Genomic DNA, 15,093 nt, shown 5'->3' with positions numbered 1-15,093 from the left:
AGAAAAACCCCCACAAACCAGAAACCTTGACATAAAAAGAGGAAATTCTGTTAATTCAACCTTTATTAATTACACACGCACAACTCTGCTGACAAGACATTGACACACACATGCAATTATCAAAAACTGGAAAAATGAATTATGTGCACGTTTAAAAAACAAAATATTTCCACACTTCCAACTACACTTATTCCCAAGTTTTATCCCATAAAATACAGCACGAAAAAAATCACAGCATAAATATCATTCAAGTAAAACGCTATCTACCATAGCTGCTCGAGAACAGTTAAAACCCTGGGCTCCAGCCTTCCGAGAAGGCAGTCATGTGGCACAGTTTAAAGTTAATGATACAAGTTTACAATAAAATAGAGTTATTTGCATCTGATCTTTACTTTCACTGAGTCTTTCCATAAAAATAAAGGTAGATGAACCAGCGCTTGACATAAAATTGTATTTAAAAGCTACTCAAATGGATAAAGATAATAGGTACAGAGGAGCTTTTTAAATGAGAATCCCTGCATAGCTGGGGAAAGTAAATTGAGAAGTGTTTTTTCAAGGCCAATAGACTCCCATTCTCTGGGTAATTTCATATGAGTTATGTGAAAATTGCTGGGAAGTTCTTGGTGAGAATTCACTGGAGCAAGGCCCAGAAAAGTACTTTTTACACAGTAGGTGTTCAGTAAAATGATATAATGCCTCATAAACAGGGGAAGGTCAATATCTCCCTCTTGGTTTAGATCAGGGGTTGGCAAATTATTTCTGTAAAAAGCCAAAGAGTAAATACTTTAGGCTTTGTGGGCAATACTGTCTGTGTTGCAGATACTCAACTTTGCCAAGAAAGTAGCCATAGATTATATGGTAAATGAATGGATGTGGCTGGGTTCCGATAAAATTTTATTTCTGGACACTGAAATCTGAATTTCACAAAATTTTCACGTGTCATGAAATACTATTCTTTTGATTTTTTTCCCCAACCACTCCTTTGGGAATATAAAAACCATACTTAGCTCTGGGTTGTACAGAAGCAGATGGCAGGCCAGATATGGGCTGTGAGCCAAACCCTGGTTTAATGGTCCTTTTCTATTTCATGTTATAACATACATTTTTTAAAAAATCCATCACATTTGGTTACCTTATTGAAAAATAACCCCCAAAATGTTCATTTAAAAATACTTCTCCGTTTTCCCCACAACCCAGAACAATTTTACTGAACAGTAAGCTATTTCCTTTTCAAATTATTTTAATTCCAAAATTAATCAAAGATATTGGAATGAGTGTCTGGCCCTCAATTTATGTACCTGGTGAGCCAAATATACTAGAAAACTCAAAATCTGTCACCCAGCCAAGACATTCACTGATTTACTAAGTTACAAATGTATTTGAATGTATTCCTCCAAACATTTCAAGCACCAGTATTCCAGACTTCTAAAAACTAGTGTTAGAGCATTTTTATCGTTAATAGAAAACAGATGGGCACACCCAAATATTAAGTAATTAGGGTGTTACATAAAACAACCCTAAAACTAAAAAGTAGAAATTCACTGTCAATACGATGCGTACGTGATTCTGGACAGGGTCTGAGCAATGCATGTTACCAGGAGGTGGATTTCAGCTCATTCCTTATTGGGCCTTAGGGGAGATGGCTGATGTAACCCAGGGCAAACACAAGGCAGCTCCAGGACTAGCCGTGGTACTTTTGTGCACAGGGACATCTCAGACCTTTAGCTATTCAGCTCCCCATGGCTCAGTGAGGGACGCTACATCCCAGCTGGGTCCAGGAGTGACTGCCTCTAGCACTACTTTCATTCATGTTTTCCTTCTCCTCCCCAGAATATCCACAGAATGTCAGTGGAGTGTGCACACAGAGAGAGTGGAAAAGGAGGTGCTTCATCCTTGTCTATTCCACCAGGAACAGCTTTTATTCCTTTTCCTTGTATATCAGGACAGACGGAGACATGATACAGAAAAGCCTAGTGTGTTTTTAATCAGAGTTTTCCTTTCAGAGTGACAGGAAACAGTGGTCATAGGGTTTTTTTGTTTTTGTTTTTTTTTCAATGATGAACTATAAAAACTCTTATTGGATAAAAGGTGCCTGAAGGGCAAAACCTCATGCGTCTTCCAATTGGCAATTATGGAAATTCTTTTTCCTTTTGGGATTACTGTCGTGAAAGTGCTTTCGCTCTTTTGCAGGTGAAGGAGCAGCACTTCCTAAGAACAGAAATAGCAGAGGCTGCAGGTGACAAGCCCTCACTCAGGCTCAGGTGCTGGGCAGGTGGGTACCAACCTCCGCTCACCTTGGCAAACACTGCCGGACACCCAAGCGGGGCTGGGAGGTGCCGCTCATAATAATGACGACTCCTGCACTTACACTGAATTTTTACTTTTTGGCAAAGACTTTCACTTTCTCTGAGGCTCACAATAGCCCATGGAGCTAAATAAAGAATGTATAGAATCTCCACTCTCCTGAGGGATGGGGGGGGGAGGTGTTGAATGGCACATCCATGGGGACAAAGCCAGGCCAGGCCATTACTTGTGGGCCATCCATCCCACCAAGCTGCTGCTGCTGTGCTTTACTTTATGCTTAGGCTCATTTCCTAACGGAAACAACATGACATGGAAAACAGCACAGAAATGAAAACAGAATCTTTAAGCAGTTAATTTAGGACAATGGAGACTTCAATTTAAAAAATGGTCGAAAAAGGGAGAGGGGTTCCTTCATGTCAAAGAAACACAGGCAATTCCGTGCTATTTCTGAAGTCTTAAAAAATGAATGGTTCAGCCTCTGCAGCAACACCTCGGAATACCCAGCAAGTGTCTTTAGTGCTGAGCTGGCAGGTTGCCAGGGGTGCTTCACCACCCCAACTGGCCCGTCAGTCACACTCAGGGGGCTCCCCTGCAGCCCTCCGGGTCTAAGCTCCGGAGCCATGTGGGTGCTGGCTGCGGCATCGCCCAGGCAGTGATCCAGCCGTGACCATGGGGCTGCGGGGGCCGGCTGGCCTCACGCTGCACTTTGCTCTGAGGCAGACGGGGTCGTGGTGGGGTCCAGGGCTTCATTCTATAAACACTACGCTGGTTCTCGGGGAGTCTGCGGCCTCAGGCGCATGGCATATACTGGTCCCTAGTCAGGTAAGGGGAGGGGTAGGATTTGCATCTGCTTAGGATTATGAGGATTGGATTAACTTTAAAAAATTCCTAAGTCAGATACCCTATGGGCTTATTTAAAATAATGGATGGCATGTCCCCATACATGTAGGGAAGCTTCCTTTTTTATTTTTTAAAGAACTAAAGGATCCTATAAGCCTCCAAAGCACACGTACTTGAGCTCCAGATACTCATCAATGCCATACTTGGAGCCCTCTCGCCCAAGGCCGGACTGCTTCACCCCACCGAAAGGGCACTCCACGGAGGAGATCAATCCTTCGTTAACGCCAACCATGCCGACTTCTAGCCGCTCCGCCACCCTCCAGATCTGGGCTGGGTCTTGAGAGTAAAAATAACCTGTCATGGGGATAAAGGACATGGATGTAGAACAGTCATTAAAGACAGCAGTCCCCAACCTTCTTGGCACCAGGGACTGGTTTCATGGAAGACAATTTCTCCATGGACAGCAGGGGGAGATGGTTCAGGCAGTAATGCAAGCGATGGGGAGCGACGGGAACCGGCAGATGAAGCTGCGCTCGCTTGCCCGCCGCTCACCTCCTGCTGTGTGGCCCGGTTCCTAATGGGCCGCGGACCGGTACCGGTCTGCGGCCCTAGGGGTTGGGGACCCCTGATTAAAGACATCATGTCCACAGCTGAAGATGCCATGGATGACCATCTGCCTAGTCATGCGGGCCTGGAACCCTCCCTGCTCCCACGCGGAGCCCCGAGTTGGTCCTGTGCATGTCTTCATCTCAAAACCTTTGGAAATCATCTTTCTGCTTCTATTCCACTGTCACTAATGCTCTCACCATCTCCTATCAGGACTGTTAACAATAATGAACGCCGCTCCTGTGGCCTCCTGTTCAATGCATCCTGCACACGTCTGTTAGATTATCCTTGTGATATTTTTACCCAAACTTTCCAGGGACTCCTTGTTACCTATAAATAAGGTTAAATTTCTGGTGGGTATGTGAACTCTCCCTAATGTGGTTTCAATCAACATTTTCAGCTTTATCTTCCATTATTCCAGCCATTGTCACCAAACTTGTCCACCCAATCCTCTCTGTCCTATCTTACTTCACTTCTTAACTCCCTTGGTCCCCCTCTGCCCAGAATCTCTCCCCTCCGATCTCTGCACGACCAGAATGCTGCCCATCTTTGATGACCTGGTTCGGAGCGTGGCTTCCTCCACCATCCATCCCATCGAGAAGGGACGAAAGGAATACCAAACTCGGCGTTATGGAGGCACTTGTGCACACCTTACTCCAGCTTTAGGCTCTTTGAGTAGGGGCAGACTCAGTCTCAGCAGCAGAGTAAGGGACCCTACGGTGTGGACGTCCTTCCTCTGGTTATCAACAGTTCTCCTCCACCCAGAGGGGAAGCTCCAGTAGAGCACAGCTGTATCTCGTATCTTCGTCAGCACTTCATTCACTCTGGACGCTAAATACAGATTGGTTGAGTGCATTTTTTTAATGCCTTATTTTTTTTAATAGTCATTTATTTATTTATTTATTTATTTATGGCTGTGTTGGGTCTTCATTGCTGCGCGTGGGCTTTCTCTAGTTGTGGCGAGCGGGGGCTACTCTTCGTTGCAGTGCGTGGGCTTCTCATTGCGGTGGCTTCTCGTTGCGGAGCACAGGCTCTAGGTGCGCGGGCTTCAGTAGTTGTGGCACACGGGCTCAGCAGTTGTGGCTCGCGGGCTCAGTAGTTGTGGCACACAGGCTTAGTTGCTCTGCAGCATGTGGGATCTTCCTGGACCAGGGCTCGAACCCGTGTCCCCTGCATTGGCAGGCGGACTCTTAACCAGTGTGCCACCAGGGAAGCCCTTGTTGAGTGCATTTATGCACATATAATTTTGTCAGGGTCACAGGGTACATTCTGTGGCCACCTTGTCCATGTCCAAACTGAAAGATACTCTGTGAGGCTTCCTTCATTGCCCCTGATGCTCTCTGTGAGGTCGGGCGCTATCTCTTTTGTTCAGGCTTCCAGGAGCCACACAAAATGGGAGGAAAAGCCCTTGGAATTTCCAGGCATCGAGTCTCTGGGAACATGGGACTTACAGGGTGCGTGTGATTCTCCACCTGAAACACGGCACTGCTTCTTCTCCCACCACCATACCCAGCTCCAACCAGGGAGCCCCCATCCTGCATCCGGGAATGAGGCGAACGAACACGGACTTACACAAGCCCATGCTCGCCCCTGGGAAAGCAACGAAACACATGCTCCAGTGAAGTTGCCTTCTCAAAACCCAGGGTGACGTTTAAAAGGCCACCCTGGCATCAGCTGGAGAAGTGATTATGACAGCTACCGAGCGAGGACGGACGCCTACCTGCCAGCCCGACGTCGGCCACGTTAGCGATCGCCACCGCCTCCTCCTCTGTATCAAACCTGCCAAGTCAAGATGGGTCATCAGCAAAATCCCTAAGGGGAGAGTAAGGAAAACCAGCTGATTTCCTCCTGATTTGTTTCCCAAATAAGGGCGAGGGGTTAATCAGAGCTTTGCAGAGAGTACAGAGGAAAACACCATCACTCACTGCAACCCAGCAGAGTTCAAGGCTAGCGAGCTCGGATCAACACCAGTTCATCTCCTCTAGGAGATCGGGAGACACACAGGGAACTGCGGAGTATTCAGAATGTCGAACAAAACGCCTTAAGAAAAGGATTACGGTTCTTGCTACCTACTAAGAAGAAGAATATGTACCGATTGGACCTCCCTCGTGGTCCAGTGGTTGGGACTCCACGCTTTCACTGCTGTGGCCCCGGGTTCAATCCCTGGTTGGGGAACTGGGATCCCGCTAGCCACAAGGTGGGGCCAAAAAAGAAAGAAAGAAAGAAATGTACCGATCATAACAACTACTTTAGAAGCAGCCATAATGTAGGAGAAGGAAAACATCTAGAGGCCACTGGGGCCCAGGGCTCTAGTGTCGGCCCCACCACTTATGCTCTGAACAGTGTGACGGTGCTGGGGTCTGTTCCCCTTGGAAATGAGACTGCTAGTGTGGAAGCCTTATGCAGCCTCTTCCAGCTTTATCATCGTATTTCTGGAACAACATTTCAGAGGCCTTTTTCTGTTGCCCCAGAACTGTAACTGGGGGCGAAACATTGTCCGCTTCACAGTTCCTCAATCCCGGGGTCCAGCAGCAGTGGCAGCCAGCCAGCCGGCCCTCTGAAGGCACCGGGCAGAGCTGGCGGACCCCAGTCAACGCAAGAGGACGACTGGGAGAGAAGAGAGCGCTCTGGGGGAGGGCAGGTCAAGGAGGGTGACCCCAGGAGAATTATTTGTTCCGAGGATGACCAGCTGTGTCTCCCAGGGCTTGGCTCTCCACCTGTAGAGAGCAAGCCATTCTACCCGCCAGAGAACAGAAAACAGGGCATCACCCATGTCCTCACTGCCCACCTGCCCCTCGAAAATGCAGTCATCGGGACTTCCCTGCTGGCACAGTGGATAAGACTCTGAGCTCCCAATGCAGGGGGCCCGGGTTCGAGCCCTGGTCAGGGAACAAGATCCCACATGCGTGCCACAACTAAGGAGCCTGCCTGCTGCAACTAAGGAGCCCACATGCCGCAACTAAGGAGCCCTGGAGCCACTAAGACCCAGTGCAACCAGATAAATAAATAAAAAGAAAATGCAGTCATCACATCATCAGTTGTGACATCCTTGAGGATTTTCACCTTTCTGTGCTAACGTGGGTGGTGCTCCCACCACCCTGTGTCCCAGAAGAAGTGTGAAACCAGAGACCCCTAGTAACAACTGTGTCCCCCTCCCTGACCTAATGCTTTATTTACACAAGAACAACCATAATGATATCAGGCAATGTGCTAAGTGCTTTACGTACATTATGTCATTTAAACCTTACAACTGTCCTGTGAGGCAGGTACTAGTTTTTACTCCTTTTCCCATCAAGGACCCTGAGGCTCAGAGAAGTTAACCTGTTCAAGGGGACACAGGTATGAAGTAGCAAAGCCTGAATCTACACCCAACTCAGCTCCAAAGCCTGCATTCCTAACCACTGCATCCTTTCGGAAAATGTCAAGTTCATACTCCAGGTTAAAAAAAAAATTATTAAAACAAAGAAGATGAAAGTTCTCCAAGTGGTTCATTTCCCCAATGTCAGATTAATCTATAAATTTCATTAGCAATAGAAGAGAGAGAAATATTTGGAGAAATAATGACCAAGAATTTCCCAGGTCTAAACAAACACTTTAGACATTAAAGAAAGACATTAGGACCTCAGACTGAAAAAGCTCACAGTGTGCCATACCCAAGCTACCATGGTAAAATTTAAGAACGTCAAAGGTCGTGAGAAATTTTAAAAGTCTCTCAAGAGAAAAAGCATATCCCTTCACAGGAGTAAGAACCAGGTATCAGCTTTCTCAGTGACAACCCTCGAAATAAGTAGACCAAGGTGTGACATCTTCAAAGTGTTGAAGCTAGAATTTTATGCAGGTAAATTATTATTTACTTGTGACTGTGAGATAAAAGGTCACATAAGAACACACAGTTCATTTCTCACAGACGCCCTTGAAAGAACTCTTAAAGGATGTACTTCGTTACAAAGAAAAATGAGTTCAGCAGAAAGCAAGAGAGCAAAGTAGAGAATTTGGTAAATTTTGTGGTCTAAAGAGGCAATAATAGAAAAAATTTTTTAAATGTTACATTGAACTTAGTGTTTCCACTGATACAACCCTGCTCTCTACTTCAGCCCATCCCCCACCCAGGCCTCAAACGACACATGAACTGGATTTCTCTCCAGGTTTCCTTTTCCTTTCCTACCCTTTCTCCTGTCTTCCAACCCGCTAGATGACCTTACTTGATAACGGGTGCCACAGGCCCAAAAGTCTCTTCCTGAGAGCAGAGCATGTCTCGGGTGACATTGCTGAGCAGGGTGGGCTCGAAGAAATTTTTTCCAACTTGATGTCGCTTCCCGCCTGTCACAACGGTGGCCCCTTTGGAAATGGCATCACTCACATGTTTCTCTACCTGTGTGAAGAGAAAAAGAAGAGCCCTTGGGAAAGGTGGTCGAGGATACTTGGGAAACGTTTAAACTGCAGAAAACTGTAACTGGGTTTCTTTCTTTTTCAAATAGGTTAATGTACCCTGGTCCCTTCTGGGTAGAAAGAACCAAATACACAGAGGTACAGAGGCAAGAGGGCACATGGTGTGTACCATGCTGTCTCCTCCCAGCTCTGTGATTTTCTGGCTGTTTGCTCTTACAGTTTGTCGAACGGTCCAATATACATATGCCCATGTCTCTGCAGGCCTGATGCTCAGCTGTCTCCCTGGGATTTGTTCTCATCTCCTTCCTGGGTTAGTTCCAGGCTCTTGGATCCCATGTTGTTCTCCTCCCTGGATTTCACTTTCATTTTGTTCTAATACATGCTCCTCGAGTAGTTGTTTCAAAAAAGGTGCACTGAAAATGGTTTACCTTCAGAGTTTTCTGACACTGCATGTCTGGTGTTTTACCTTGCATTGGTTGGTGATGGAATTTGGACCCAAAGTAATTTTCCTTCAGAACGCTGAGTGCAGGTTCGATCCCTGATCAGGGAACTAAGATCCCACATGCCAGCAGCGTAGCCAAAAAAAAAAAAAAAGTCCTCACTCCTTTGTGGGTTTGTGGGTAGCTTTTCCCGCCTCTGGAAGCTTCTTGAATATTCTGGTATGTTCCTGACATTCTAAAATTTTAATGAAACATATCTGGGTTTTTCTTTTTATTATTCTACTTGGCAATTGACGAAGTCTTTCAATTTTGAAGAATTGTTATTTTCCCCTAGCTCTGATAAGTTTTCCTCTAGTATTTGATAATCCTATTTCTTCCATCTCAGGTCTTTCTTTCTAGAGTTCCTATTACTAAAATGGATACACCCCTCACCTCAGATCGATTTCTTTGTGCATTCCTGCCATATTTTTCATTTCTTTGTCTTTTGCTTTAAATTCTAAGAGCTCTCCTCGATTTTGTCTTCCATCTTCATTACTGAGTTTTAAAAAGATTTTGACCACCATGTTTTTAATTTCTAAAAACATTCCTTCTAGGAGTTCCCTGGTTGCCTAGTGGTTAGGATTCCAGGCCTTCACTGCTGTGGCCCGGGTTCGATCCCTGGTCAGAGAACTGAGATCCCACAAGCTGCGCGGCACAGCCAAATAAATAAAAACGTTCTTTCTTGTTCTCATTGCTTCATTTTCATAGAACCTGCTTCTGTTTTATAGATGTACTATCTTCTCAGAACTCTTGGAGAATACTATTAGATTCCTAGAAAAAATCCTGTCTGTTCACAGAGTCATCTGCTTCCTTGAGGGCCAACTGTTCTGTTTGTTCTTCTTGACCCTCCTCTGATGTGCTATGGGTTTTCCTCTAGGGCTGTCGTGATTCTTGGTTGTTCATCTTTCTAATGAAGGATGGGGTTGGTTAATTTCAATGGGTGACATGGGTGACCTCTGCTGTTTCCAGTCTCTTCCCCGAATAAGAGGGACAACGCCAAGCTTGGGTTTATCTCACTGGGCAGGCTTCACTTTAGGGGTGGCCCCACCCGAGCAAAGGGCAAAGGCAGGGGAGCTCCCCTCTGGCGTGCCTACCCTCACTCTTCAAGCTGTACTCCTCCTAGGCTGGCTGCTCTATTTCTTCAGAGGCATTTTCCTGCCCAGAGCAAATGCCTCTGTTACGTTGTATGTATTGGTGGTGGGTGGAGGGAAATGACCCAGAAAACTGTGCAGAAGTAGAACCAATGAGCACTATTTCTCCCCTCCTCCCATTGCTACCCGCTACCCCAGCCACTTCTAGAAAAGCTCCATCCTAGAAATGACACCCATTTCCTCTGCAGGCTTCCCCTGGGCCTGCCTCATCTGCTTTGACTTTGTTAACACGATCCCTGCTGCCTTCCAGAAGTTCATCACAATCCATGGTCCACTGGAGCCTCGCCCCGCCTCCCATTCTCAGCGGAATATGCTGTAGGATTTCAGAAGAGAGAAGTACAGGCTTGGGCACGGTCTGCCGTCCAGATTCACCCTTTCGAAACCCTCACCCCTTCTAATGCTCTCATAGTCCGCTGTCCGCAGCAAATCGCCATTAGCCAGCCTGGCTTACTTTCTATGATTAATATCTCTAAAAGCACCTGTAGTTAACATACTTAACAAGGCCCCATTCTATTTGACCTCAAATAGAATATGCTCTGTCCTCCTCTTGTCACATTAAATGTGATGTGCACTTTTTTCCCCCAGGTATTTACCCTGTGACTGTATGTGCACTAAAGCCAGCAAAATGGATTGTTTTCAGACAAGATGTTTTCTACTAAACTCTCAGAGGAAAAAAAAACAAAACCAAAAAAACCCTTCAACTGTAGTTGCTTGATGTCCTAGGAAACAGCGTCCTCTAGAGAGCAATGTCTATACAATCACTTTGGCAAGAATAACAACAAAATCTCCAGACGGGTTTCCCAGTCTGTAAACTAGCAATAACTGGGGCACTAAATGCCTAGGCCCTACTCCAGACAAATTCACCCCCAATCTCCTCAAGTAGGACCGAGGCATCTGTAGTTGTTAAAGGTACTGGGTGGGTTAAGAACCACCCCTCTGGGACTTGAACCACAGCTGGTACAGAGCCAAATTTTCTTCACTGGCTGAGTGCCCAGGGTCCAAAGTCATCTCAAAAATGCAGGTGGTACTGATGTAAACTTTAATGTATGTTCTTTATCTAGAGATAGAGAATCCCAAGGCAATAACTAGAAATGTTATTAGAGCTCCACAAAACCCCAGTACTTCCTTGGTGTCTACTGGGGAAGGCACCAGGCATGATCTTCAGCCAACCAGACTGCCCACTGGGTCAGGGGAGCCATGCCAGCGCTTGGTCCTCAGGCCCTCAGGAGGCCGACGAACAGCGATTGGGCTGTGCTTCCCACCTGGGTGCTGACCTGGCTCTAACTTGATTTTGGTTCCTCAGCTGACCCAGGAGGCTGGCTGTGCCCCCTTTTTTCCCCACACACAACCTCCAGCCTCCATTTTCTACTAAAATTCTATTGAAATCCTTTCTACCAGTAAGGACTTATCTAGGGAGCATACCGGATGTTTGGTATTATAAGAAACCTCCTTGTAAACAACTCTAAAGAGGATTATTTTTTTAAAACAGTAGAACAAGAAGAGAAAACTCACCTCGCTAGTAGTCAAGATTGTGACATTATTTGAACAAACAAATCCTTGCTTAAGGAGTCTCCCTTTCTCGCCATCTCTAAATCTTAAACATGATTTCTGTGGCTCTACATCTCCTGCCAGGATGTTTTCGCCAAGGATTCTTCTGCAAGGGCATTTTGTTTTCAATGCCAGCCAGCAGTTCAGCTGAAACATAAATGATCTCAAAAACAAAGCCTTTTTCCTTTCCTTTTAGGTGTTCCAAAAATTAAAGAACTTTGTATTTCAGGATCTTAATTCCTGAGGCAGCAGGAGACAGAATTATCACCACTGTAAAAGAAAATTTAGGGAGGGCAGTAGGAGAACAGAAGTGACAGATGTCATGGGCACTCAGTGAAATGACGGAGCTGGAAAAGCTTATAACCACATGGTGCCACTCAGTTTATACAAATTGGCAGAAACTCAGTTGTTTTCCCGATTTCTCCATCGTTTCCAAAACCGCCTTGCTGGCCACCTTACCAGAGTGGTTTTGCTAGTTAAGCTTCTGATACTGAAACCATGACATTGAACAGATAATAAAACGAACTTACCTTTTCTACAGCTTTCTCATTAATTAACGGGCCTTGAGTAGTTCTCTCCTCAAATCCATTACCCACATGCAGGTTTGTTTTAATTGCCTCGGCAAATTTTTTCACAAAGGAATCATGGATACCCCTTTGCACCAAGAAACGGTTTGAGCAAACACAAGTCTAGACAAAAAGAAACAAACTCACACTGACAGTCTGTTGGAAGCTATTGACCCAACCAATAACCGTGTGACTGCTGCTACCTCTGAATGTGAATGCACTTTCCCAGGTGATTCCCGTCCTGTGTTCTACCTGCTATGTTCCTCCCCACGTGGGCTTGGCCCTAAAGACAAACGTGCTGAGCGCATGTACTTCTCCAAGCCCCTCTACAGCCACCACATCTCTGTGGTTAAACAGGTAAGCGAGGATAAATATCTGTGCACAAAAAACCAAAAAGCCACCTAACCCAAGTTTTTTTGAATGGCTCCTATTGGAAAGAATAAAACCAACACAAGAAACTGTAACTCCCTGAGACAGTGATGCTGCAGTGACAGCAGAGCTAGAAGGAAAGGGATTCAGAGGCTAACTTACATCCACTAGCTTATTAAACCTTTCAAGTGCTTGGCGGAATCCGAGATTTTTGAAAATGGACGCAAGACCATTCTTCCATGTCAGCCTAAATTATTGAAAAGCTCTTTGCTTATTATTTTTTATAATTAGACCTAATATTTAAAAATTATGTAATACAAACACATTACAGGAAATGTAGTTACCCTTGATACATTTTCTTCTTGGCTTTTTTCTTAATCATGTATTTTTCTAATAGAAACAAGCCTATAGATAATTTTGTATCCTATGCATCTTTATTGGCTTAAAGCAATACACCCCAAAGTTGTAGCTTTATAAGTGTAACTCTGAAGGTTACTCACCTTGACATTTTGTGTTTCTAAAAGGAAACATACCAGTTTCTGAAACAACCAAGCTTAATAGGTTATGTGAAAGGAGAAAAATTAATTACCAAAGGCCAAAACAAAGATGAAAACTATTTAATATGGAATATTATACAACATTTCACCTTTTTTTCCCCCAGATAACCTTTCAGGAGTTATCATTCCATTTCTGGAATGCATTTAAAACTGCTTAGTGATGGTACTCCAAGACAAAGTGCTTAAGAATATTGCATAAGAAGCCAGGATCCTGGCAACAGCTTGCATAGAAGTTGGGAGACCGGGCCCTAGGTTCACAGTCCCAGATCCTGAACCCAAGGATGTATGACTTCAAGTCAGTTAGTCTTTCTAGAGTTTCATGTCTTCAGCTGTAAAATGCAAGTTTTGTGTCAGATAACTGGGAAGGTCCCTGCTAGATCTAATGCTCCAGGATTCCCTACAAGGTGTGAGCTCAGGCCACCACTCTCCCAAGGACAACCTGGACCCTCCTTGGGCCACTGTAGTGTGTGCAGCCCTGTAGTGGGTGCCTGTCATGCCCCCTCCATCTCGGGAAAAATGAGATCCAGGCAGCAGGGCTTTGAGTTTTTCAAGGCACCATCTCAACATTTTCCTCCCTTCTTTTCCTTAAGACTGTAGGCCTCAGACCCTAGGTGTTCAGGCTATTTTGTGTCTGAGGAGATGTTTAAACCTGTTCAGCAGAGAAAAGCCCAGCGAGGTAAAACTATGAAAATAACCAGATTCAAAGAGGAGATGAAAGATGAGAAGAGAGAACAATTTGATTAAAAGGCATCTGCTGTTCAGGAAATGCCTTGAAGCCAGGGATGATGACTTATGTCTCTTTGGACCCTCTGAGCCTAGCAGAGTCCCAGGCAAAGAGAGGGCACTTACTAAACACCTGATGAAAGAGGACGTGGACAAAGAATGAGGGAAGTGTCCTCCCAGGAGGTGAGGAAGGGGGTAGGATCTGTAAAACAACCCAGAAAAATGCCCTGGGACTCACCTGTCCAGAGTTCCTAAATTTGGATGCCATGGCCCCAGCGACAGCCTGGTCAACATTGGCACTGTCGAACACGATGAATGGGGCATGGCCGCCCAGCTCCATGGACACCCTTTTCACAGAGTTTGCCGCATGGTGCAACAGGACCTGGGAGCAGATGAGAGGATGCTGTGGGCACCGAATCAACTATATGGACCGGTAAGCCTTTGTTTCAAAAAATTACCCAGTAGTGGAAAAAGCCAGGTGCACAGTAGTGTATACGAGATGACAGTTTGCATAAGAAAAGGGGAAAATAAGAATCTATATGTATTCATATTTGCTTGTATTTGGTAAAGAAACACGAGGAAGATAAAGTAAAAATTACTTATAAAAGGGAGGAAATCGGGGATGGGGGTGAGGGTGAACCTTCTGAATATAAACATGTTTATATTGTCCCGATTTTTGAACCATGTCAATGTATAACCTATTTAAAAATTATGATAAATTTATGATAAGCATAAAAAATTATGATAAAAATTATGATAAAATTATCATATTATAGAGATACGCTAATAAAATCACCCATAACCCCATAACCCATAGCTTACCACTGATAAAACCTTAAGGTATATCCATCCAGAATTTGGCCACACACACCAGGGACATGTGCCTTTTTTTTTTTTTTTTTTAAAGAAAACAGGATGGTAGAGTTACGCAGCTTTATAACCTGCTTTATCTTCCCAATTAGTCATATATCTGGAACATCGTAGCATGCTCACAACACTTTAAACACACCCATATCAGCGTGTGTTTCTAGAACATCCTTTAGCTGCTTGCCTAGTATTCCATTGCAGAGCTATTCATTCATTTATTTATTCAGCCCCCATCTGTTGTAAATTTAAGTTGCTTCCAATTCCTTGCTATTAAAACAACACTGCAATTATTCCCTCAGTATAAATATGTAGAAGTAGAATCACTATAACAACAACAACAAAAAGTATAATCACTAGCTCAATGCACAGCTGTAAGGCTTTTTGATACATATAACTATTAGGCTTTAAATATCCAGGAAGAGATTCTTATGGCCTAGGAAAGCTGCCCAGGGATGTTTGCTTTATTACACAATAGTAGGTCTTTGTCCAGTCACAGCTACGAGAACGATGGACCCGCTTGGATGGTTCAAGTGAAACGAACAGTGGTCAAAAGCCCAAGGTCACTCCAGGACTGGTCCCTGTGATACACAGCTGTGGGTTTTATGATAGGTCTCTTAGTCAAAATTCAGAAAAGCTGGAAAATTGCTTCAGTGCTGGTACTTCTCTATATGCCCAGATGTTAATATTCCAGCAA

General features: G+C 44.8%; 2 protein-coding genes across 5 annotated transcripts in view; one reads left to right on the top strand and one right to left on the bottom strand.

Moving 5' to 3' along the window:
• The window catches only part of KIAA0319, a 92,735-nt gene extending 80,907 nt beyond the window's left edge, over positions 1-11,828 (top strand). The window contains exons 20-22 of the transcript XR_014251302.1: positions 2,191-2,272; positions 7,047-7,188; positions 9,173-11,828. The gene's annotated coding sequence lies outside the window, so the exon portion shown is untranslated. The remainder of the gene's footprint in view (positions 1-2,190; positions 2,273-7,046; positions 7,189-9,172) is intronic.
• The window catches only part of ALDH5A1 (aldehyde dehydrogenase 5 family member A1), a 29,502-nt gene continuing 14,454 nt past the window's right edge, over positions 46-15,093 (bottom strand). For 3 of the 4 annotated variants that reach the window (XM_082415183.1, XM_082415184.1, XM_082415186.1), the window contains 5 exons: positions 13,771-13,914; positions 11,848-12,006; positions 7,953-8,122; positions 5,471-5,529; positions 46-3,498 (listed from right to left, as the gene is read on the bottom strand). In XM_082415183.1, the coding sequence (XP_082271309.1) occupies positions 3,293-3,498; positions 5,471-5,529; positions 7,953-8,122; positions 11,848-12,006; positions 13,771-13,914 (738 nt within the window). In that variant the 3' untranslated portion in view covers positions 46-3,292. Of the gene's footprint in view, positions 3,499-5,470; positions 5,563-7,952; positions 8,123-11,847; positions 12,007-13,770; positions 13,915-15,093 lie in introns of those variants that run through there. The other variant, XM_082415185.1, reaches the window with a different exon arrangement.

The sequence above is a fragment of the Balaenoptera physalus genome (genome assembly GCF_965194825.1).
Source record: "Balaenoptera physalus genome assembly, chromosome: 11".
NCBI classification, from domain to species: domain Eukaryota; kingdom Metazoa; phylum Chordata; class Mammalia; order Artiodactyla; family Balaenopteridae; genus Balaenoptera; species Balaenoptera physalus.
This window is presented reverse-complemented; position numbering and strand designations above follow the sequence as displayed.